The 25779-nt window shown below is 41.8% G+C and overlaps 1 protein-coding gene across 6 annotated transcripts in view; it reads right to left on the bottom strand.

Annotated features, from left to right (window-relative positions):
* Positions 1–25779, bottom strand: part of SRSF7 (serine and arginine rich splicing factor 7) — a 105174-nt gene that overhangs the window by 63666 nt on the left and 15729 nt on the right. For 5 of the 6 annotated variants that reach the window (XM_033939462.1, XM_033939464.1, XM_033939465.1 and 2 more), the window contains exons 3-4: positions 17955–18134; positions 16976–17050 (exon numbers count right to left, since the gene is read on the bottom strand). In XM_033939462.1, the coding sequence (XP_033795353.1) occupies positions 16976–17050; positions 17955–18134 (255 nt within the window). The remainder of the gene's footprint in view (positions 1–16975; positions 17051–17954; positions 18135–25779) is intronic. The other variant, XM_033939461.1, reaches the window with a different exon arrangement.

Below are 25779 nucleotides of genomic sequence, written 5' to 3'. Positions count from 1 at the left end.
TGAATCAACGCATCTAATTCCTCTCCAAACAAAAAGACCCCCTAAAGGGAACTTTAGTAAACTTAGCTTTGGACGCAGAATCCGCCGCCCAAGCGCGCAGCCACAAAATACGCCGCGCGGCCATGCCATAGACTTAGCCGAAATCCGCACCAAGTCATAAAGAGCATCTGAGAGGAACGAGGCAGCCATCGCAATCTTCGCTACCTCCTGATCCACTAGAGACCAGTCATCAGACTCCCGATCCAGGACACGCTCAGCCCACCGAAACACGGCGCGAGCGACTAGCTCCCCACAAACAGCCGCCTGGACCCCAAAGGCAGAGACATCAAAATCATACTTAAGAAGAGTCTCTAACGCACGCGCCTCCGAGACCCTAAGAGCAGAACCGTCCATAACAGGCACGGTATGCCGCTTAGGAAGTGCCGAGACCACCGCGTTCCCCATTGGCGAAATTAAGGTAGCCCTACCTCCCTCCGGGACGGGATACCCAAGAGCCAAGGCGCACACCGAACGAAACTGCGCCCATAGGCCACTGCGCCAACACAAAATCCCGCAAATCCTGACGCACAGGAAAAGAGCGGGAACCAGGACAGACCCCCTGAAGCAGAGGGGCCCCCATACGCGGGGTCTCCGGCGGCGCCACTGCAAAAATGCAGCACCAAGGAGACCTGCTACACAGGTCTAAAAGCTCATCCCTCTGAATAAAAAAGCGCACCACGGACGCATCTGCTCTGGAAGACGGGAAACCCGCCGCCCCGCTGCCAACAGGCGTCCCCTCTAGAGGATCCTGGAAGCCCGCCAAAGCAGCCAGGTCCTCAACCAGGCCAACACGCTCCTCCGCCCACCAATTCGCAATCCAAGCCCCCCCGCGGGCGCTTGGATGAGGGAGGAGGAAGAGGGGACGCCAAACGAAAAGAGGGAGGCAAAGCCATAGGGGGCGCGGAGGGAAACCCCCCCCGAAACCCCCCAGGCGCACGTGGGACCCCCAAAAGTCCGCACAAAGAAAGAAAATAAATTGGGGGCAAAAAACCCCTGGGGGTCCCCAGGGACTCCCTGCCCCAGCAGGGGTCCATGCTGAAACCTGCCCCTGTGTTCGCCATACAGGGGGAAGGTCACCTGAGGTTGCAGACAAAATGGAGGGGCCAGACAAAGAAAATGGCGAAGTTCCCGCCAAAAATGCTCCCTCCATGGCCTGTAGCGGCTGAGAAGACTGAACAGTCCCAGCCGCTAAGACAGGCAAGTCGGCATCAGCTGTCAAAAAATCAGCTGAGAGGGAATCCTTCGGGGAATCCCTCCGTGGGCGGTTGTGGAAGACCGGGCTTCCCCACTGCTCCAAGCCGACTCGCGAGGCACCATCGGCGGGGAGCTCTGGGCGCCTGCAGCCGCTGCCGACGGAGCTCCACCACCTCACCGACCCAAACCGCCGAGTTCAGGCCGGCCGCGAGTGCCTCGCGGCTGGACTAAAATTGTGGCCTACTCCCCCGGAGAAGGGCACAATTGCTCCAGACGCGACCTAGCTATAAAAAAGTGCTGGTTACATGAAAAAATACAGTAAAATACAGTTTTCTTAAAGGGAAACAACCCTTCAGACCAGCACTACCTCAGGATTTTTTTTTTTTTTTTTTTACAGAACAGACTCCACAGGCTCTCGAAGCAATATGCCTTGCTTGACTTAGGGGGCAAGGCTTACTGCTGAGGCTCCTCTAAAAAAATGTGGGGAGGTGGAGGAAGTGGGGGGAGGGACCCCGCTCGTGACCCGCCGGGTTTGACACCCCCGAGGTCGGACGGACCCCCAAACAGGGCCCGACCAAGCTCCGTCCGGCCAAAAACAGGGACAATAAACCCCTAAACAAATTCCAACAGCCCTACCAAGAGAGATGGGTACAGATCACTCAACACCTGCTGGAGACTGAAAGAAGACTGGGGGAAATAGAGAAGGGAGGATAGTATATACTGTCCCAAAGTTTTGTTTTCAGTCTCCACCTGCTGGTCATGATTAGATATATACCCATTCGTAAAGTTAACCTCTACTGGTCTGGAGAGTGCTAAAGAATAAGAGTTAAAACCGGGAGGAGTAAAAATACTACATCTGGGTGCAAAAACAGAAGAACTGAAAAGTGTGAAAACAAATTAAGTGGGAAGGAGAAAAAAATTCCAGACCCCTAGAACTCAAGAATGTCAAGAGCCGGATAGCGGCAGAAAGGCAAAAAGTCCCAAAGCTAAAAGGCAATAGGGGGGAAAAAAATACAAAAAGACCCTTCAAAACCAGTAAAACACATAAAAATGCTGCGACCAACAAACAGGGAAAGAAAAATTATCCTAAAAAAGGATTGAGCGGCCTCCTCCTCCCTTACAGCCACTCTCAAACCTCCGGCATGAAGTATAAAGGGATGGAGGTAACTGAGGAATAGTCTGGATGCTCCCAAGAAGATACCCTCCAACATTAGTGGAGCAGTGAAAAGCAGCAAGGAACGAAAACACCTGGTTGATCCTGCATTGCAGCAAAATCAAGAGAGCTGTAATGACGGGGAAACTAACTGATAGGCTCTCCACCCTTGTTAGTTCCCGCCAGCCCAAAAAAGTCAATGCTTATGGATGCTTCTGGTGATAGCAGAGTCAAGCAGAAGAGGACAACACTGTCTATCAATCAATTTGATGTACAGTAGAAATGTAGACTCTCCTTCCAGAGCAACACCGAAAAGAAAGTCTTAATATTGAGGATATGCTCTGAAGGGACACATCAAAAAAAGGGCAATGTGAGTTGAATGTTGCCGTCACTAGCAGGCATACAACACTAGATCCTGAAGACTTCAAGGTATATTGTGACTAGTGATTTATAAAGAAGTGAAGGTGTATCAAACGCAGAAATAGGAATCACTCTGTATAAAACATGTCCCATAGAAGCCCCTGAAAATGGGAGAGACTAATCTAAAGAGAAAATCTGTTTTAAAAAGGGAAATTAATCTAAAGAGAAAATCTGTTTTAAAAAGGGAAATTGTACAAAAGTTTAATATTTCCCTACAAATTTTGGTGAAGATAGAAGAAGCAGAGTCAGGCAGTGGAAGATGATGCTGTGAGCAGCTGAAGCTAAAACTGAAGAAATAGTAACATCATGGTCCGGCATCGATGTTGAACACACAGTGTCAAAGGCTCGAGATGTTTTAATTTCTGTAGTACCTTTCTGGACCAGACCGATGTCAACTCAGGTGACATTTGTGTTGAGGAAGACTGGTATTGGCGAGTCATCGTTGTCTAGTATTTGACAAGGAGTAACGACATCAATGGAGACTCCGCTGCAGATGCAACCGGTGTCGAAGACTCAGACTAAACTGGCACCGAATCGGTGTCGATATGGGCAAGGAATGGGTCGGCACCAGCCTCAGAAAATGCTCACCCAGTTCTTCCCCAAGCAAGTTTTGCATTTTGTGTGTTAGGATAAGCACCGGTACCATTGTTTTACAGACTAGGCAGGCACCGAGAAAGGTGAGGACAATAAAAAAAAAAAACACCCCCCCAATTCCTGTCATAGCAAGGTATCAATCGTTTGCTTAAGGGAGAGTACTAGTACCAACAGATTTTTCTTCAGTACCATCAGTATCGTTTTAAATTTTTTATAACTTGCATCAAGTGTAACAGGAAATAACATTTAAATTATAAAACATCACTTGATTTGTTATATCATCTGGAAATCATGAAATTTAACCACCCTTTCCATCTCTAATACATCAAAAATATTCATATATTTTATACATTATATGATTTAATAAAATATCAAAAAATACCATCCCATCCACCCATTCCATCCCTTCATTTCAATTATCTTATTATGGGAAAATGTTTATTGCTCATTACAAAAGTCTGTTAATGGTCCCCAAACCTCCTGAAATTTACCAAAATATCCTCTCTGTATTGCTAATGTTCTTTCCATTTTATATATATATGACATACAGAATTCCACCAGAAACTGTAATTTAATCTGCTCTTATTTTTCCAATTGAATGTAATCTGTTGAATAGCAACTCCAGTCAAAATAAATAAAAGCTGCTTGTTTTTTTTTTGAAGAAATCTGACTTTTCGCTCTCACTAACATGCCAAATAAAATAGTTTCATATGTCAAGGCCACCGGATTTTCTAACATCCTATTTATCAGTATTGCATTCCGGTTCCATAAGGATGAGGTCGGGACCAGGTGGTGACAGAACGCCATCAAAAAACAGTATGGGGAAGCTGAGTCTTAGGTGCGAAGAAGAAAACACCAGTACCATTGACTGTTCATCAGTATCATCGATATCGCTGACTCGTCCCATACGGATGAAGTCGAAATCGGGATCGGCCACTTACTGAACTGCAACAAAGGTAGCATGAGTTGAACTTGAAGTGGAGCTCAAACTGCTGAACCTGAAGGAAAAATACACTGGTACCGTTTGCTTTGTCACCGGTACCACTGGCGTCAAGGTCCGGTGCCGTAATGATCAATGACAAGAGACTTCTAACGTGTATGGGACAAATAAACACCAGTACCATTGGCGTTATTACTGGTACCCATAGTGTCACACTCCGGTCCCATGAGAATGAGGCCTAATCAAGCCACTCCTCAAAATTAGGATCGGGTGCTTACAGGACTTTTTCAAGGTCAGCATGACTTGACTCGGTGATAGCGTGACCTGCGTCTCAAATGAATAAGTCCACTTACCCAAACAGCACAAGGTGACACCCGAGGTAGGCAGTACTGTTGGTCTCGATAAGTGCGGTGTCGCCAAGATCAGCGTTGGAGTCCATATCAACATCAGTCTATGCTGAAAAATTTGATGTCAAAACTTCGGCACCATACCTCCAGTGCCAGGAAGAAAAAAAACCCCCAGGATGAGAAAGTCCATTGATGAAGAAAAGATGAAGATGCTGTTCTTTTTTTTTTGGGGGGGGGGGGAGGGGGGGTTTAATTGAAGACAGTGCAGTGGCTTCAAAAGAATGAAAGAAGCTGGAACATGGCTTCACTTAATGAAACTCAGTTAACCACTTGACATGGAAGGGAAACAACAGCCAAGGAAAATTAAGGTCGGAGGCTGAAGTGAAAAAGTAGGTCCCCCGAGTCAAACTGGAAGACAAGCTAAATTTAAAAGAAAGATTTCTTTTAAAAAAAAAAAAACTGACTAAAAGTCAGAAAGCCACGAGAGCGGGAAGGCAATAAAAGTTAAATAATATTTAAATGCGTCTTAATTTAAGTTAAAATGTTGTTACTTTCTGTACACTTGATGTAAAATATAAAATGAATAAAGAATAAATGCATCTTCTTAACTCCACAGAAACGATAAAACTGAGGAGACACGCAGGAAGGCACTCGCGCATGTGCGGTGCGGGCTATCGCGAACTTTCATCTTAAAATGGCAATGCACTTTTAAAGTGGTCCGTATCGGGGCTCCGTCGGTGACACCACCCATGTGTGAGAATATGCTGCCTGCTTGTCTTGGGATAACATGAGCCTAGTGAAACCCAGAAAGGGTTGGCAGAAATGTTGGCATTCAGGAAATAAATAAATTTGGCAGAACTGCTAGTTCACACAACTGTCTCTTCTGGAGTTTTGCTCTAAACCAGGGGCTTTTGGCTTCCCTGGGCTGCAAAAAAATTTTCTGGGGCCGCACAAATGTGCAAACGCTGTAGCAAGTCAGAGGGAGCCGGCAAGATGGTAAACATCCGGGGGTAGCAGAGGAAAACACTGCATCGCCCTCGACCAGGGCTGCCCAAAATACTTCACGGGGCTGCAGGTTGGACACCCCTGCTCTAAACAGTAGTGTGAAGTGAAGGTATGGATCAAGGACCAAGTGGCCGCTTTGCAGATGTACTAATCCTGTAGCTTGTTATTGTTCCTGTAATATGTGTGCTTTGATCCTGAAAATTTCTGTCTATGTATCCTTGTAACTCATTTTGGGCTCCTGGGGAGGATGGGCTATAAAATTAACTAATTATATAAATGTCTTCAATAGATGTACCAATTTAACCAGCTGAAAATTCTTTTAGATTTGCAGTTAGTATCAAGTTCATCAAAATGTGCAAATCTTTTTTTGACTTAACTTCCCAAAAAATCCTCAATTGGTGTTTATAGAGCCATCAGAAGCGGCACCCCAAATACACACAGTATTGATTCCAGGGGCTATGTTGCCGCTAATGCTTCCTCATAGGCTCCTATACCAATTCATCATTGTATTTTGTAGTTTATAGTAATTTATAAATCATTAAATCTCTTGTTTTTTTATGTTTAATATCAAATTATGATGCTTGAATAGATAATATTGAAAATTTCATAGAACTTATCATTTAAAGTCCCGGTTCAGAATTAGCCGATACCAGGAGCAGTTAGCTGCCGACGCCAACATGCATGTTCCGTGCAGCAATACTTCAAGGCGTGGCAAAATTATTTCTAGTTGAACACTCTTTTAAACATGGCGGGCATCAATGCTGATCCAGCTTTCTAATAGTAAACAAACTCTTGGAATTATTTCAGGTGATCTGGAGAATATATTGAAGCCAGATAATTGTTTTAGCAAAAAATTTAAATAAATTGACATGTTAAATTGATAGTATGTTATTCTTGGGGTAGCAGTGAAGACTGTAATATGTGTTTGTTAAAAGAATCTAATGTTCTGCTCGAGGGCAGATTCCACAGACAGCAAATGGTGATGAAGTTGAGGTCTGGCAAATCCTAGTCATGTTTGTATATAGCTACTACAACTAAACATTTTGTGAATACTCTAGATGTTGGATGCTAGGTCGAATGGCAGCGCCTTGTATTGGAAGCGACATGTTCCTATCCAAAAATATAGATATTTTCTGTGGGATGGAAGGATTGGAATATGTGGATTCTTTGAGATTTAGAAAGCAAAGCCAGTTCTTCTCCAAAAGTGGAAAGAGAGACCATCTGGAATTTCTCTTTCACTAAGTTTTTGTTGAGGGCACAGAGATCAAGAATTGGATGCAGACCTCCAGTCTTTTTCGGTATGCGAAAATATTTAGAGTAGAACCCCTGGCCTCTCTGCAGAAGGGGTACTGGTTCGATAGCGCTGAGTTGCAGAAAGGTCATGAGTTCTTGATGAAAGAAAACTTTTGGATAATTGTTTGGGGAAATGCTTCGCAAAAGAGCATAGCCCTGGCTTCATAATTTGTAAAACCCAGCTCTCTGATGTAAAGAGGGCCCAGTATCGGTAGAAATGGGCGAGACATCCCCCGATGGGAAGAGCATGGGATAGAGACTGCAGGATGTTGGCTAAGCTCTCTAGAAGGCGGCCATAAGGATTGCTGAGTTTTCTGTTGTGGTTGAGGCTAGGTCTTTTGAGATTTCTGCTGCCTTGGATGTCTCTGTGTAGGTGTCCTAGAAGTAGTGGTTGATGGTGTGTATCTCCTTCTGGTATAGAAGGAAGTAATACGTCTGGAATTGAAGTAACATCTGGAAGGCTGAGCTTTGGTAGCAGACAATGCTAATAGACTCCTCACACCTAGTGATTTTTTTGCATGGCCACCTTAAATTTTTTCTCCAGAAAGCTCATCTCCCAAATATGGAATGTTGGCCAACTGGTCCTATATATTTTGATCCAGATCTGAAACCTGCAACCAAGCCTGTCTCCTCATGGCTATGGAAAGGGCTAATGCTATAGAGCAGGTGTGTCAAAGTCCCTCCTCGAGGGCTGCAATCCAATCGGGTTTTCAAGATTTCCCCAATGAATATGCACTGCTTTCATTGTATGCTAATAGATCTCATGCATATTCATTCGGGAAATCCTGAAAACCCGACTGGATTGCAGCCCTCGAGGAGGGACTTTGACACCCCTGCTCTAGAGGTTACATCAAAGGCGTCACAAACTGACCCAGCCATAAAATTTCCTAGTCTGCAATATATTGGTTGTAATGTGCTGGAATTTGGGAAGTTGTGCATCAGGGATATATTGTTCCTATTGAGACAATTGCTGAACCAAGGACTTTAAATAGGTCATGCAAAAATTATAAAAAAATTTTTAAAAAAACTTAGTACATACAGTTGGTAAGCATGGAATTTTGAGATAAGTAACATCCAAACTTGTCCAGAGTCCTTCCCTCTTGCCCTGGAGGAGAGCCAGCATTAAGTTCTAGAGCTGCTAGCTTTCTTTAGAGTAGACTCCACCAAAAGAGATTTTTTTTAAAAATTTTTTATTCATTTTTCACATAACAAGTGTATCACTTAAATTTATACAATTTCATTACGTACACACTTGATATTTCTTCATACATTACTATATATATAACGTATCAAAAGAGATTGATGCTTTAACTCTGGACAGAATTGTACTCTGTATAGAGAATCCAATTTCCTAGAAGCCATAGTAACCAAAGTGGGCCTTCCCATTTTTTGAACATGGCATCTTTCATTAAGTTATGAAAGGGCAGCTTTAGGCAGTCCCTTGGTGTCTGTTCATAGTCCAAGGCATTGAGGAGTTCTGCTCTGGATTCAGACTCCGATTCCATTTTTATTGGAAAATCCTGATCCATTTATTGTATGAATTTTGTGAACGACAGACTCTCTGGAGGAGATCTGCATGGTGGTGGTGGGAGATGGGTCAGAGGAAAAACCATATGAATTCTCTGGGTTATCAGAACAGGTGTGTGATGTGGGATAGGTCCAAATCATAATCTTCAATGTCATGTGGAGGCGATGAAGACCTTCTAGATCAGGGGTGTCAAAGTCCCTCCTCGAGGGCTGCAATCTAGTTGGGTTTTCAGTTTCCCCAATGAATATGCATGAGATCTATTTGCACGCACTGCTTTCATTGTATGCTAAGAGATCTCATGCATATTCATTGGGGAAATCCTGAAAACCCGACTGGATTGCAGCCCTCGAGGAGGGACTCCAACACCCCTATTCTAGAAGATTGGTGCTTGGATGAATGACAATATGAAGAGGAACGCCGGCTGTGAAGATGGTACGAGCGTCTATAAGTACTCCGGGAACTCCCAACAGTGCTAGTCCAAAGTCAAGTGGGAGGATGAGCTCCAACACCTCGATGCTCTGGTTCTTCATCGGCATTGGAGGAAAGTTTCAAGGCCTGGTCCTTGAGGAATAATGCTCAGGCTGGGCTGATACCAGTGGTGGCATGAGTTGCTTGTGTCTGCAGCACAGAAGTCAAAAACCTTTGTACTAGCTCTCGAAGCTGCTCTTGGATCGATGGCACAGATACTGTGGTGGACATTGGTACAGTAGGTGCCAAAGGGTGTGTTAGGGACCTCAATAAAGCAGCACACTTTTGCAGGACCAAATGCAGGAAAAAGAGTGAATCCCTTGGCATAGACGCTTGGAGTGCGTTTGAGTTGACGCTTGAAGACTCCGAAGTTCAACAGGTAAGGGAAAGCACGCTTATGCTTCTTTTTTTTTTTCCAATTCTTTATTATTTTCAAAACTTACAATAAGTGTAAAAATAAATACAACATTTTGTACTTCAATACTACACTTAATATTCTATTAATATCTATTTCAGAATTAAATCCCCCCTCCCTCCTAAACAATCACAATGTCCAACATATAAAATTTCTATATTGAACCTCAATTCAATATATCTAAATTTATTATCCTATCAGACAGACCCCCAACCTCCCCCTCCCAGATGTGCATGTTTATAGGGAAAAAAGAATGATTAGACGTTACAATATTTTGCTAATGGCTCCCAAGTGAAGGAGCACATATATTCTTTGTAAGTCTTTCTATTCCTGCTTGTGTAGCATATAAAAAAAAAGGGGAGGTCACGTGATGCTGTGAGCTGAACGGCTGTGTTTCCGTTCGGCTCCGGAGCCCTGCACTTCATACCGCCTAAATTTTGACCGTCGGCACGAACGAAACTGACCCCCCTTGACAACGGACGGAGCGCTCCTTGTATGGACAAGTTTATTACTCATTCGGCGTCTCCAATGGCCTCGAAATCGACGAAGAAAGACCGGGAGAAGGTGCGGCCCAGCGAAGAAAAAATGGCGGCCGCACCTCGAGGGGACGCTCCGGTGGCGGCGTTCACGCCCGATATGCTAGCGGAGTTGCAGCAGGTCATATTACAAGCTTTGGGGCCACAAATGGAATCAATCTCCACTAAACTTACCAAACTGGAATCTTTGATGGAGGACAATGCCAAGCGCGTGACAGAGCTGGAGGGGCGGGTTTCAGCAGTGGAGGACGGGGCAACAGCGAGGGACGCTGCGGTGTCCACCCTGACCACACAGCTTCGAGTGTGCCATGACAAAATTGAAGATTTGGAAAACAGGTCTCGTCGGGGGAACCTGCGTTTCATAGGTTTGCCGGAGACCATAGCAGATGCGGTGCTTTTGTCGGTGGTGGAATCGTGGCTGGCAAGCGAGCTTCCTATGCCGTCCTCCCTGGGCCCAGCTCGTTTTGAGCGTGTACACAGAGTGGGGCCTCGTCCAGGAAAAGATCAGAGACCCAGAGTTGTAATTGGTAAACTTCACAATTACAGGCATAAAGTAGAGCTGCTGCGGGCATTTCGCTCCAAAAAAGAGCCTCTGACATATGAAACTTTACCAGTACGTATAGGTCAGGATTACTCTGCAGCACTGACCGAAAAGCGCAAGATCTTCCATCCTCTCTGCTCTAAACTTGTGGAACAAAAACGGAGGTTTATGTTTCTTTATCCAGCAGTCCTCAAAATATTTCATAATGGAAAGTGGCATGTATTTGATTCTGCAGATTTGGCGGGAGAGTTTATTAACTGTTCTGACTTCCCTTCGGGAGCCACTTGACTAACATGACTAGCGGTTGCTGTATAACTGGTATTGGGGGTCACTCCTTTATGTTATGCGTTGACGGTTATGAAGTGCACTTATTTTACCAAGAATATAGAAGGCAGGGTTCTGAAAGCCTCTTAGATGTGATCTGCTTTCCTGGAACCTGGAGGGTTTTAGGTCAGTGCAGTTTCTAGATGGTTGGGGATTGGGGGGGGTGAGGGAAGACAAAGGGGAGGGGGGTGGGTTAGGTAGGGGTGGAGGGATTGGGGGATTTGCAGAGGTGAAATTGGGATCATCTATATTCTTTTATGTTTTTCCTTCCAGTGTATTCTCTAAGAGTGTTACAAATACATCCTTCTGTTGGGCATTACTACCTAGTTTACAGACTAATTCTCTCCGGTGTGGCTGGGAGCCGGGGGGAATGGGTAGAAGGAATTGTGCAATGCATAATCTGAATGTTTTCACGTGAGTTCTACATCTTTTCGCATTATATCCTGGAATGTTTGTGGGATTACCTCTCCTGTAAAGCGCAGTAAAATTCTGCAGCGTCTCCGGCATCACAAAGCTGATTTGGCCTGTCTTCAGGAGACCAGACTTTCGGATGCTGAACACACTAAACTCCTGCGCAGTTGGGTGGGACAGGTTTGTTATTCCTCCTCCTCTATTGGGAAGGCGGGTGTGGTTCTGTTAGTTAGAAGGGGATTTCCGGGGAAAGTAGAACAAATTTACCAGGATACTGTGGGGAGGATACTACTATGTAAGGTTACCATGTCAGGTTCTGCATTTAACTTGCTCATGATTTATGCTCCCAATCAATATGATCACACATTTTTTACCACAGTGGCGGGGCTCGGTATTCGGGACCCTAATAACCCTTTGATACTTTTGGGTGATTTTAATCAGGTACTAGACCCTAGCGTTGATAGAACGGGTCCGGGTCCATCTCAATCCATTGGACCTACTAAGGGTATACCCTATTTATGTGATACATTAGATCTTATTGACCCTTGGCGTACGTTGCACCCAACAGACCGGGATTATACACATCAATCTCGTGCACACCACACATTCTCTCGCATAGATTACATATTGACATCGTCTGGTTATTTACCAAAAATACAGGCTTCGGAGGTGGGTCCTCTTTCTGTGTCTGACCACTGTCCTATTTGGCTTGACATATTGACTGGGGTTGACTCAGTGCCTGGGGGAACTTGGAGGTTTCCGTCCTATTTATTCAAAAATATACATTTTCAGAAATATCTTACACGGAAATGGGACGACTACCTGGCCTTTAATTCTCAACATCAGGAACAACCGTTATTATTTTGGGAGGCGGCTAAATCCGTGCTTAGGGGGGATATTATTTCTTACGTTAGTGCACACAGGAAACGACTCTCTCAGGGAATCCTACATTTGGAGAGTGAATACAAACGTCTAAAGAGGGCTCATATAGTACATCCGTCTCAGCGGTCACAGGAGGCTTTGGCGGCGTCACAGCATGCTTTAAATACTTTATTACATGAACGCACTCAACAATATTTTCATTATTGCAGGTTTAAATTTTACAGATTCGGGAATCGAGCAGGGCGTTTGTTATCAACTCTGACCAAACCCAGTCGTCCAAATCGTCACATTTCACGTATTCTACTTAGTTCGGGTAGGGAACTTACTACCACACCCGATATTGTGGATAGTTTTTTCCAGCACTACAAAGATTTTTATGCTTCTGGAGAGGGTCGGGGGGGGCCAGCCGTGGAGGACTATTTGATGGATGCAGGGGTGCCCAGATTGACATCTCCAGAACGTTTACAACTGAATCGTCCCATTCAGGGTAAGGAGTTACAAAGAGCGGTGAAACAGCTTAAGGGGGGCACGTCACCGGGTCCTGATGGTTTTTCCCCAGAGTTCTATAAACTTCTCTTTCCCTCTCTTTGCGGACCTCTGGAGGCATACTATAACACTGCGTTGGAAGGTGGCTCTTTCCCACAGGGGTCCAACCAAGCCTTCATAACTTTAATACCTAAGCCGGGCAAACCCGAGACGGATGTTGAATCATACAGACCAATATCTTTAATCAATGTGGATATCAAGATATTAGACAAAATATTAGCTAATAGACTGGCCCCATTGTTGTCTAGACTGATAGTTCCGGAACAAGTGGGTTTCGTACAACATCGTCACTCAGTTCTTAATGTTCGCAGATTACTCACAGCAATACAGTGCTCCAAAGACTCTGCTGCTCCGGGTATATTGGTGGGATTGGATGCTGCTAAGGCCTTTGATCAGGTTGACTGGGAGTACCTTTTTAATGTGTTAACATACATGGGCTTTGACGGGTGGTTCTTCGATATGATTCATTTGTTATATAAGGATCCCACGGCTTGTGTATTGGTTAATGGTACACGTTCCCCAATATTCCCCATAGCACGTGGGACGAGACAGGGTAGCCCGCTATCCCCACTCCTTTTCTTATTGTATTTAGACCCCTTCCTGCGTACTATAATGCAGGATGACATATTAATAGGTCTACCGGAAGGGGATTCCCATCTACGGGTCCTAGCTTACGCTGATGACCTCTTACTGACATTGGGATCTCCTGAGACTTCTCTCCCTAGGGCCCTAGAGTTGTTGGACGAATTCAGTATGTACTCGGGAATGATGTTAAACAAATCAAAATCCATGGTACTGCCTTTGACCTTGGAGGTGCGGATGCAATGGCAGGGTGCATTTCCCCTTGTTTGGGCGTCGGATCACCTTACATATTTGGGCATTCTTATCTCACCTGATCCTGCAGAATTGTATACACTTAACATAAACCCTCTGGTTACTACCACGGTTCACAAACTTGAGAACTGGAGGGTTTATCCACTCTCTTTAATGGGTAAAATAGCATTGTATAATATGGTTCTGGTGCCTCAATGGCTCTATGTATTTCAAATGATCCCTGTTTTATTGACTGCTCGGCATGAAAAACAACTTGGGAGAAGCTTACAACGCTTTCTGTGGAATGGGAAGAGAGCACGAATTACATTATCTGGATTGGCACGTCCAAGAGATCGTGGTGGTTTTGGTCTCCGTAGTCTCCGCCTGCTGTCATGGGCGTGTCAGATGAGACACCTGAATGACTGGTTTAGGGGTACAAGTTATTTTTCGGCAACCTCACAGGAACTATCACTTTGTTCCCCATATCATTTTAGTTATCTACTTCATGTATCTCATTTGCCACGGAAATCTAATTCTGCAAGAGACTTGTTTTTAATGCCTCTACGACGTCTATGGAAAATACTATGCCAGCAACTACATATTTCATTCAAGGTGACTCCTTACTTGCCTCTGCGTGGCAATGGTGCCTTTACGGCGGGATTGAACCCGGTGTCCTCCACGGTATGGAACTCCCAACCTAATCAATATGTGTTTCAACTGGTCCATTCTTCAGGTGCCCTGAAGACGTTTGAGGAATTGCAGCGTGATAATGGTTGGCGATCCGCTGATTGGCTTTCTTACCTTCAACTATCCTCATATGTGACTTCGTTGCCACGTGAGGCTATCACCGACCATAGTATGGAGTCCCTTTCGGAAGCGTTGAGTTTAACGGCTCAGGTACAGATTCCTTTACGATTTCATCATCGTCACCTTCAGGAACAATTGGGCGAGCCCCCTTATGATACCATTGCTTTTAAATGGACACAGGAACTCTCCTGCGAGGTGACTTCCTGCATGATACGTAGGGGCACCCTTCGGGCGGCTCGTGTGACACATAGCATGACACTGTTTGAAATGGATTACAAATTCCTACATCGGCTCTACAGATCTACCTCCTACCAGTTTCGTGCAAAAATGTGTACGTCTGACAACTGCCTTAAATGTTCTCACTCTCCATCTACATTGGGACATCAGTTCTGGACATGTCCTAGGATTTTTACCTTTTGGCAACAGCTTTGTGCTCATATTCAAGCCATATGGAATTACAAATTTACATGGACTCCGGTGATGTTGTTTACATTGAATCAACTTCCTTTGTCTGCACCGAAGGGATTTCGTAGTTTCCTGTCTAGAGCGGTGTTATTGGGGAAGAAGGCAATATTGCTCTACTGGATCTCTGCGGCGCCTCCGACCCTGTCTCAATGGAGAACATTGATGATTCATCAAGCCTCTATGGAGAGACTTTGCTTTACTTCATTGGACTCTATGCAGGGAAAATTATTTTGCACGCGCTGGACACGCTTTTGCGACACCTTAACACATAGAGCTCGCAGCAAATTATTGAACATCTGAGTTTATTGTGGGGAATACACTGGAATGGTTTTTGAGTTTTTCTTATGGTTTGTTTCAGGTTGTGGGTAGGGAGGTGGGGGGGGGTGGGGGGGGTTTCAGATGACAGGTGAAGTTGTGAAGAGTATTGGTACTCATTCTTTCCCATGTACACCTTGTATTCTGACTGTTTGTACATTATGTTGAAAATGCAATAAAATATATTGTGAAAAAAAAAAAAAAAGGAACTGCTGAAACAGTTATCATTTTGCCAAGAAACCACAAGGTCTTTTCTTTTTATGTTCTGAGCTCTGTGTCCCCATTTTGTTCTGTAGTTGACTTGTTTTGATAAGAAACATTTGTTAAAAAAGAAACATTGCTAGACCTTAGACAAGACAGTATTATATGCTATAATGGAAACTTCCCACTATTCCCCCCCCCTTACGTTTGCTACCTTTTTCTAGTTGCTTTTATGTATCCTGTTACCAAATATGGTCTTTCCTAGTCATATGCTGAAAAAACTGACCCATGTGAAATGCTATAAATATGTATGCAGTACTCTGAATAAAGGGGACATTTCTTTGGCCATGCAACTACATGTGTGTTCTTTTCTTTCTAACGAGATGCCTCCCCGATGCATCAGTACCAGAGACGACAGAGTATGTGTGTGAGGCAGTATTGGGATCTGAACCTTTTCACCAAGTCTCCTGAAATTTCTTAAAATTCCCTTTCTGAATGGCTAATGTTCTTTCCATTTTATACATATGACACAATGAATTCCACCAAAAACTATAGTTAAGCCTCTTCCAATTGCTCGTAATTTGTTGTATAGCAACTCCTGTCACGCTTATGCTTCTTAATTTTCTTAATAGGCATCCTCATAAGTTATGCCTTCTGAATGAATGGCTAAGGTAGCCCGAGAACACCTCTTATGCATATATAAAATAACACTAAAAGAAGGCACATCAGTCAGGTAGCTAATAAGAGTGTACATGTCAGAGTCTCCTGCCAGGCCCCGGGTAGGAGGTACACTTACAGGTCTTTGTCAAAGATGCAAGTCGCAATGATTCCTAGCTGACATCTGTGGGACATAAGAGTTGGTATGGTATGGTCTTAAGCCACTGATACACAAGGTCATACGTTCATGTTCTTGGGGAGACTAGAGGATTATTCTATGCTCCAGGACAATTTTTTTTTACAGGTTAATAGGTGAAAAGAATCCATTCCTGAAAATCCCTGGCTAAAAATTCTATGGTGACTTGGCCCTAAAAAGCCAGCTAACAGGAAGACCTAACCCAGTTGGTCTTCTAGAGCAGTGTTCTTCAACCTTTTTACACCTATGGACCGGCAGAAATAAAAGAATTATTTTGTGGACCGGCATCGGTCCGCAGACCGGCGGTTGAAGAACACTGGGCTAAGTCGTGGGCCAGACCCTGCCCATCTCTACCCAATCTCCACCCCGACCCTGCCCCCATAGTCCTAATTGTAACACTATTTTTTCCATTCATTTTTCATATATACACACAATATAATCTTATTAACAACGCATCGATCGCACCGCGGACCGGCAGTTGAAGAACACAGTTTTGGGCCTGATGCACGTGCCGGCCCTGTGGACTGGCAGGAAATTCTTCAATGGTGGTTGAAGAACACTGTTCTAGAGTAGTCAGGCACTGACAGGAAGTTCTTTTACAAATCCACTCAACATATGTACAGCACTGCATATCAGGTTACCGCCTAACATCTTGAAGTCTAGTTTATCAAGGCCTGTCAGTACTATAAACTGAATACCTGACTTCCCAGGTTCCTAACATTGTTATACCCCCCCCCCCCCCTTATCTCCTAATGGCAACATACAGGGCACAATTCCAACAACCTCAAACAACTAGGTTGAATATTGCTTTTATTGTATTTATTTTTATGCTTAAAAGGGACCTTTTATTGTTCAGCAAAAGTAATGCCCAACATTGAGACTCACCTCCTGCCACGGCTTCTGCTGCGTGAACGAGAGTACCTTCTTCCTCTGGACCGTGAATGTGATCGAGACCTGGACCTAATGCATCAAGTTGAAAGAGTAAGTGTTAAAACGGAGCATTAGCTTTTAGCTGCTCATGTACCACTGCTGAAAATTAAGATGTCAGACAACTATAAAAAGAATGTCTGCCAATTTGAAAAATAACTATGGGCCTATTGCATTTACTACCTAGAAAAGAGTGGTTAAATTGAATCGAATCAACATTTCATTTTAACATTTATAAAGATTAATATTAAAAAAACACTGTAATTTGAGGTAAAATAAACCTTGCAAGTTTGCAGGTCGACCCTCTTTGGCCCAAGGTCTAGAAGATCTAGACGATCTAGAAGTATCTATCAGCCGTTCGCTGCATCTACTGTAGTTTTCTTCAATCTAACGACGATCAAACTGACAGCCACAAATGAGCCAGGGTGAGGCTTGATTGACGCAAGTAGATTTTTCTACGTGGGAATGTGGTCAATCTGGTGTTCCTCTTTCTAAACCGGAAGGGGGCCCCCAATTGAAAGCCAAATTTACTGTGTTATGGTGGTCGTCTCAAATTTTCTGGCCTCTAAAGAATCTTAATGGTGAAGCTAGGTGAAGGCGGCTCGAGGGGATCTGGCCTCTTATGCTGATCACCTCAAGGTCTAGGAGAATCTTAATGGTCGGATTTGCAAGGCGCCTCAGCATGAAATCTTAAGGCTCGTGACATTCTGAATCAAGGCGACTGACTCAAACGAAGAAACCTGAAAGGTTTTGATCAGGTTATTAATATTTTAACAAGTAAAAAAAATAAAACAAATTATAATACACACCGGAACATTACACTATTCTTAATAATCAAATAGTATGCTTTACAAAATTCTCTTCTTTGCTAGTAAAAAAAAATAAAAAAATAGTGATTAATAAAATATACATACCAACTCACTAAAGAAAAGCTTACCTGCTCCTCCTGCGACGGCTGTACCGATGACAGTCATAAGCATAATGACCCTTTTCACCACACTCATAGCACCTGTCATTAGGATCAAATGGTCTCCTTGCTGGAGGTCTATCATAGCGAGAACGGCGAGGCATTCCTGTTGACAATTCTACCCTTACACGGGAGCCACAAATCACCCTACAACAATTCATACGTTTACATTATTTTACAAGTTACTAAGAGTCACTGCCGTTTGAACTTAAACATTAGGTTCTTACCTGGATAATCTTCCTTCCGTTAATCATATACAGGAATCTGTACCTTAGGTGTTATCCATCTATAGTCGTGAATTGTGCAGAAGGATGTCAATCACATATTTCAGCTCCTCCTCTTATCTAGTGGAGATAGTGCCCTTTTCAGTTTGTACCAAAGCAATCAAACTCCACTAAAGAATAAGAAAAGAGAAGGAGGGAACACGGGGAACTTCTCCCAAAGATATCAAACATTTCTAGTCTGCTCTGGAACTTTTGAAAAAAATAAATAAATAAATAAAATTTTAAAAAAAATTAATTAATTAATATGAACTTGCAACTTAGCTGTATCAAGGAATCAACTTGCTGTGGGTAACTAGCACTAAGGAGCCCTGAGGCTCAACACACATTTTTCTTAAGAATTTCTTCTTACTTGCTTATCCAACAAACAGGAGGAATCCTCCAGTGTCAGACGTCAGCAATGTCCAAAGCAGGTGAAATGCAATAATTTTTCATTCTGTTACATCAACGAAGGAGTCTGTACATTAGGCGACATGCCAAAGGAGTGCTAGATGTCTAGGGAAAGACAAATGAGCCTGCTCTTAAAACAAGAGGACCCAAAAACAGCGTCCTCTTAAGACACAACATCCCTCTGTGGAACTTTGTAAAGGTATGGAGAGTAGACCAAGTAGCCACTCTACAGATCTCTTCATGAGGAACTGCCCGAGATTACGCTCATGAAGATACCACACTTCTGGTCAAATGAGCTTTGAGAGAAATCAGAGGCTGTTCGCCACAGGCAATGTACACTGACAAAACTGCCACACAAATTCATCTGGCAACAGAAGCCTTGCAAGCTGTCTTGTTGTGACTGGGTAGCCAAGAAAGCACAGTTACTTTTCCATAACAGGTATTATCCGGGGACGGCAGGCAGATATTCTCACAGGTGGGTGATGTCATCCACGGAGCCCGGTACGGACAGTTTAAAAAGCATAAGAATTGGAATAGATTGAACTATAGTTTCTGGTGGAATTCAACATCAGCCACACAGACAGGTAATTTTAATAAATTTCAAGATGTTTGGGGTCCATTAACAAATTATATGAGTTGGATTTTTCAATATTATTTGACTTGTAACGGTGAAAGAACCTTCAAAGTTAGACCTGAGGAGATAGAATGCTTTCAGAATTCTAAAATCAATATGTATAGTAGTATTATGCAGTGGCTATAAATTTCTGAAAGAGAAACACTAGCATTCACCTTTTTCGTCTGCTTGAGATTGGCAGGGATTAGAGGCTTAGATGCTATTATTATGCAGTCAAGAATTTGATGAAGAATTTGCAGAAGGAATATTTTAAAAGAGCAACGAAAACGAAATTGGAATACAATGTAGATATAAAGACCTTGTGTTGGTTGCTAATCCCAACTAAGAAGATGCCGCAATAGTAATATGGCCTCATAAACTGCTAATCTACTTAGAGAACTTAGCACAGTGTGCAGAAGTTTCTAAGGTGCATTTAGTATGAAAACAATTAAAGTTTTTGCCTTTAGCTCATCTAACCTAAATGGTGCCAAATGGAAGGAAGTGCAGCTACTCCATTGATTGACGTGGAACTTACTGCAGAAGAAAATTGCAGTCTTATCTTGCTGGATCCCTTGGATGATTTCCGGGAGATGTTCTGATTTATAATGAAGGATACAACTTCAGGATGAACTTACTACCTTGATATTAGAACTGGGCAAACTTGGTTCTTTTTATTACATAGAGCTTTTTGGACCCCTACACGTTTGCAAAAATTAGACAGTTCTAAGTCCAATAAATGCTGGCACTGTAATCTGGAACCAGGGACACTAGATCACTTACTGTATCATTGTCCCTATATTAAAACTTTTTGGAATTCAATTTGGCCACAAATTAATAAATTGATGGAAAATCATATAGCAATATCATATGATACGGTATTATTTGGAATGATGATGAGGAAAAAAAGTCAAATTTCACCAGAAAATAACAAGCTTTTATTAATTATGACAGGGGTTGCCATTCAGCATATAACTAATAATTGGAAAAATTATAATAACCTAAATTATACATTTTGGTGGAATACAATATGTCATATATTTAAAATGGAAAGAATGATAGCAATACAAAGAGGGACATATACTAAATTTATAAAAATATGGGGGCCATTGACAAAATACTGCAATGAATAAATAATAGGATTTTTCTTCTTCTTTTCTTCTTTTAAATATCTTTTTTGTGACGCACATAGAGGGGGGGTAATGAAAATAATTTCTACATAATATGTTATAATATGTTATACAATATGTAATGTATGAATGAAAAGTAATAGAAGGGTGGGGGGAGGGAGAGGGGAAAAAAAATATATTTAGAATATGATGTATTAGATATAAAAATGATATTGTGTATTTATCAATTGTATTTTAATATTTTGTACACTTTATGTAAAATTTGAAAATTAAAAATAATATATGAAAAGTAATAGAAGGGTGGGGGGAGGGAGAGGGGGAAAAATATATTTAGAAATATGATGTATTAGATATAAAAGTGATATTCTGTATTCATCAATTGTATTTTAGTATTTTGTACACTTTATGTAAAATTTGAAAATAAAAAATAATAAGGAAAAAAAAAAAAGAACTGGGCATTCGTATGGACCACTTAGAAAAGCAATGCACAAGAGTTCTACAAGCACAGCAAGTCTTCATTCATGACTATCTTGGTGATTTCGATAATAGAAATCAGCAGGCTAATTGTAGGATTCGGGGTAAACTAGAATCTTTGGTATTGGTGAAAAGTAGCTCAACAAATAGTGCTTTTGTTACTTGCTAAAGATCTATAACCCCGACCTGCAGTGGATATCCATATTGAGAAGACCCTTCAAGTTTTGATTGCCCTTCCGGGAACTAAACCTTAAGATTTTGTGGTTTGTTTTAGTGACTTAAAGACCAAGGAAACCATATTGCAAAAAACTGATCTCTCAATATCCAGAAATGGGACTCGTTCAAACTCAGTTATTATGATCAGTAGCTAGTCCGTCTGAGTATTGAGCGTTTAATGGTGAAATCTCTGAGGTGAAACAGGTACCGAGTTTCAAAAATGAATATACTATGCATAAGATCAATAATTGGATAGTGGAGTTTCGGAGTTCTCTGCAATATGAATGGTGCGGTTCTATGTTGCGAGACATAGAAGCAATAATCTTATGGGGGTGTTAATGCATATTAAGACATGCTGAAGGAGATTTAATGGACTTAGTTTTAAGATATTAATTAGTTCATTATTGGTGAAGCAATATACGAAGTACTATTATCTATTTCTAAAATGAAATGCATTTCACTTAGTATATGAGATTTTTATGTATGTATTTCATTGTCTCCAGGAGAAGGTTCTTTAAGATTGACTAAATTATTTCTAAGCATATGATTTATTCTAATAAGTGAAGGTATTTATAGCATTTATCTTTCTTTGTGTATTGGTCTCATATCAATTTCATGTTGTTCTTTTAAAAGAAATTTATTGGTAATGTATGAACTTATTCCTTTAAGTTTGGGTAGCTAATGCATTTTACACTGTATTTTACATGGTTAAAATGTGAATATTATTTATGTAATGTAATGTAATGTAATTTATTTCTTATATACCGCTAAACTCCGTTAGGATTCTAAGCGGTTTACAGAAAAATAGACAATAGGGTGCATTAAAATTTATGAAATTCTATATAAAATTATATATTATTCACTTAACTCAAGCAATATATTTCATCACTAATGTCAAAGATATTTATATTTGATTAGTTATGGATTAGAAAGAAATGAATATTATTTATGATAATATATAAAAATATTAATATTTTATTTACTTATTCACTCAAGTACTATATTTCATTGCTAATGCAAATGGTATTTATGTTTGGTTAGTTATGGATTATATATGATTAGGAAGAAATGAATATTATTTATGAGAATCTATAAATTAATATATTATATTTATTATTCACTCAAGTAATAGATTTCATCACTAATGTCAATGGTATTTGAAGAATTAGGTTTAGTTATCTTTTCTAAGGGCATGATTATTAAGGTCAATTATATTTGCTTAAGGATCTTGATTATATTACTGACAAGATAGATAAAAACATGATTAATGTATTACAAAATTGATTTATAATTGTGGTCTGTTAGGGATTTTTCTGGATTTACCTGACCTTATATGTGTGGTTCCAAGTTATTAATGTCATTATTTAGGGAGGGGATGGGTGGGATGGATAATAGTAGAGGGTTTAATGATAATTGGGGGAGGTGTATTATTCAAGATCTATTGATATGAAAAATGGTGTTTAATTATATTTTTATTCTTTACTTATGCTTTGAAATTTGGAAGAGATATTTAATAATGAATATATATAATGGAGATTAAAATTTTTTCACACGTTAATGGCCTCAATCACCCAGTAAAAAGGAAAAAAATCCTTACATTCTTGAAAAAACAGAAAGCTGATATATATTATATCCATGAGACGCATTTATCGGATATAGAATCTAAGAAACTCGAAGGAGATTGGGTAAAACACTGTTTTTTTGCCCCTGCAGTTAGGAAAAAAGCGGGAGTGGCCATTTTAATAAGTAACAATTGTTCAGCTTCCTTTCAATTGATAGATTTTGACCCCTTAGGAAGATGGATTAAGGTGGAACTGAGAATGGGAAATAATACCTTGACTTTGTTTAATGTTTATGCCCCTAATTCGAACCAAAATGATTATTTTAAGAATTTACAACACTGGCTGCTTCTAAAGTGGTAGCTGGAGATTTTAATGCTGTAATGGATCCTTTTTTGGATAAAAAACCAAGCAAAAATATAAAATCATTAGGGATACTTCTGGTGCCTCCCTGTCTGTTCACATAGGCTATTGCAGTTGCATTGTCAGAGAATACTCTGATTGCTTTTCCCTCCAGTGAACTCTTCAATTCCTTCAATGCAAGCCAAATAGCTAAGTTCCTGACAATTTATGGACCACTTTCTCTGTGATGAGGTCCATAGGTCCTGAAGTGAGCAACCCTGGTAATGGGCTCCCCAGCTGAACAGGCTGGCGTCAGCCATCACAGTAACCCATAAGGTGATCCAGGAGGGAAATTCCCTTCAATAAGGAGTCCCTTTGGAGCCACCAATGTAAGCTGCTCCTTGCTTCCTCTGTCCAGGGGAGCTGTAGCTAGAGAGAATCCCGCAGCAAGGACCACTTGGAAGGCAGGAAATCTTGGAGGGGATGCATAGGCACTCTCACTATCGAGCCCAGAGCCTGAGGTTGTGCCAGGCCTTGAGATTCACCATTGCTAAGAGCTGTGTGATATGTTTCTGAGACTCTAAGGAGGGGGGGGGAGGGGGAAGAGACTCAGCTGGTAGTCATGTCAAAGTGGATTCCCAGATATTCAAAGCATTGAGTAGGCTCCACATGACTCTTCTTGAAGTTGACTACCCACTGAGATTCTGTAGATCAACTACCTGTCACACTGCCTGCTCACTCTCCGGTTTTGGAGGGTGTTCTGATCAATCATCCAGATACAGATGTAAATATATCCTCATCCTTGTGGATGAGAGCTGCCACCACCACCATCACCTTGGTAAACATGCATGGGGCCTTAGCCGACCCAAAAGGCAGCGCCACAAAAACTGGAAATTCCTTTTAAGAACATGGAATCTCATATTTTCTGTGGTTCAGGAAAATGGGAATGTGAAGACAGGCCTCCGTCTGATTTAGGGAGGCTAGGAATTCCACCAGAGCAACTGCCACAATGACTGACTGAACCATCTCCATGTGAAAAAGCAGAACCCTCAATGTCAGGATCTGTCTCCAGTCTTCTGTGCCTTTCTTGGGCCGAATTCTTCTTCAGGAATTGGTTCTATGACTTGGGTGTCCAAAAGTCTTTGTACCATCGCTTGGACCCTGGCCTCCTTTTCCAGTCATCCGGTGGGGTGGAAAGGTCAATGAAGAGATCTAGAGGAGAGTGAAAAAACTCGATCTTGTGACCTTCTCAAATAATAATATCCAGGACCCCACTGTCACTCTAAACTGTTGTCTGTGTTTAACAGGTGGCCAGGTTTAGAGTTGAGGCTCCTCTAAAGTAAGAAAACCTGGGAAGGGACTCGACCTTTCCGAGTATGGCATCCCCAAAGTCAGTAGGATCCTCGAGATGGTCCCCCAAGTTCTGTCCGGAAAGCAAAAGGACTAGAAAGATTTGCTAAACCAGATCCAAAACCAGGCCCAAAACAAAGCTCAGCACAGACTGTAAAAGCTTACCACTCCACTTGCTGGAGACTTGAGAAAAGACTAATTATAATAGGGACAGCCCACTTGTACTATAGCCAAAAGTTAGTGTCTCAGCCTCCAGTCTGCCAGTCTTGAGTGACACTAAAGAAAAATTCTTTTTTTTTTAATAAATCTTTATTCATTTTCAAAAATTACAATAAGTGTACAATAATCCATCAGAAATATATTAATTAATCACTTGACAATCTTATTTGTAATCTTCCAAATACATAAATATAAAAGAATCCCAACCCTCCCTCCCCTATACTAATAATTAACAATTATTAATTCTTATCATTCATACTCCCACCCTTCCTCTATCTGTTCCAATACTGAGGTGTTTAAGATGTCTGATCATTAGAATAAATAATCAATGGTCCCCAAATCTTTTTAAACTTATTATAATTACCTTGTTGTATAGCAAGCACCCTTTCCATTTTATAAATATGGCATACTGAATTCCACCAAAGTATAATTTAGTTTAGTATAATCTTTCCAATTTCTTGTAATCTGCTGAATGGCAACCCCTGTTAATATTAATAAAAGTTTATTATTATTCGCTGAAATTTGGCTTTTAAATCTCATTGATGTACCAAATAATACAGTATCATATGAAAGGCCAACATTATTTTCTAACAAAGAATTAATTTGTTCATTTAAAATCAAAGATGGCTGCTGCCAGAAAAATCACAATACAGCTTGTAGAGGCTTCCCTGAAGTTTAAAAAGTTCAGGAAAAGGTGTTTTGGAAGTGGAGGAACCCAAACCTGGCCCCAGAAACCCTTAAATTAAAATTTTGGCTTCCCCTCCCCTCCTGATTTTCCTCATAGGGAATAATGGACTATACTCACTTTAGCTTCTGCTGTGCCTGTCTGCGTCAGCTTTGCTGTGGTCTGTCTGAAGGAAAGGACTTTTCTGTCTCATATTCCTGCTGGACACTGTTCTCCACTGAAGATCTTCAGGCTGCCAGTTAGAATGGACACCGACTGAATACTCCACCCCCAGGGAACCAAGCAATACAAAGAGGGGAGAATAACACACAGCTGGCTCCCTGATACCCAAAGGGTTGTTACATAGGAGCCCCACAGCCAGCACTCGAGCCTCTGATAAAAATCAGCAGGTGAGCAGGCTCCCAGGGGAACGGATATACTGAGCCTCGATGAATCACAAAGCAGGCTGATTCCATAGTTACACCTAGAGGGTTACACTGAGAGCAGTAGCCCGCCCTTGCGAGTCCATGTCCTCTCCTAGGCGGAGTACACCCCATGAA

This window comes from Geotrypetes seraphini, chromosome 3 (genome assembly GCF_902459505.1).
Source record: "Geotrypetes seraphini chromosome 3, aGeoSer1.1, whole genome shotgun sequence".
In the NCBI taxonomy this organism is placed as follows: domain Eukaryota; kingdom Metazoa; phylum Chordata; class Amphibia; order Gymnophiona; family Dermophiidae; genus Geotrypetes; species Geotrypetes seraphini.
The sequence above is the reverse complement of the archived record's forward strand: the minus strand, read 5'-3'. Positions and strand labels throughout refer to the sequence as shown.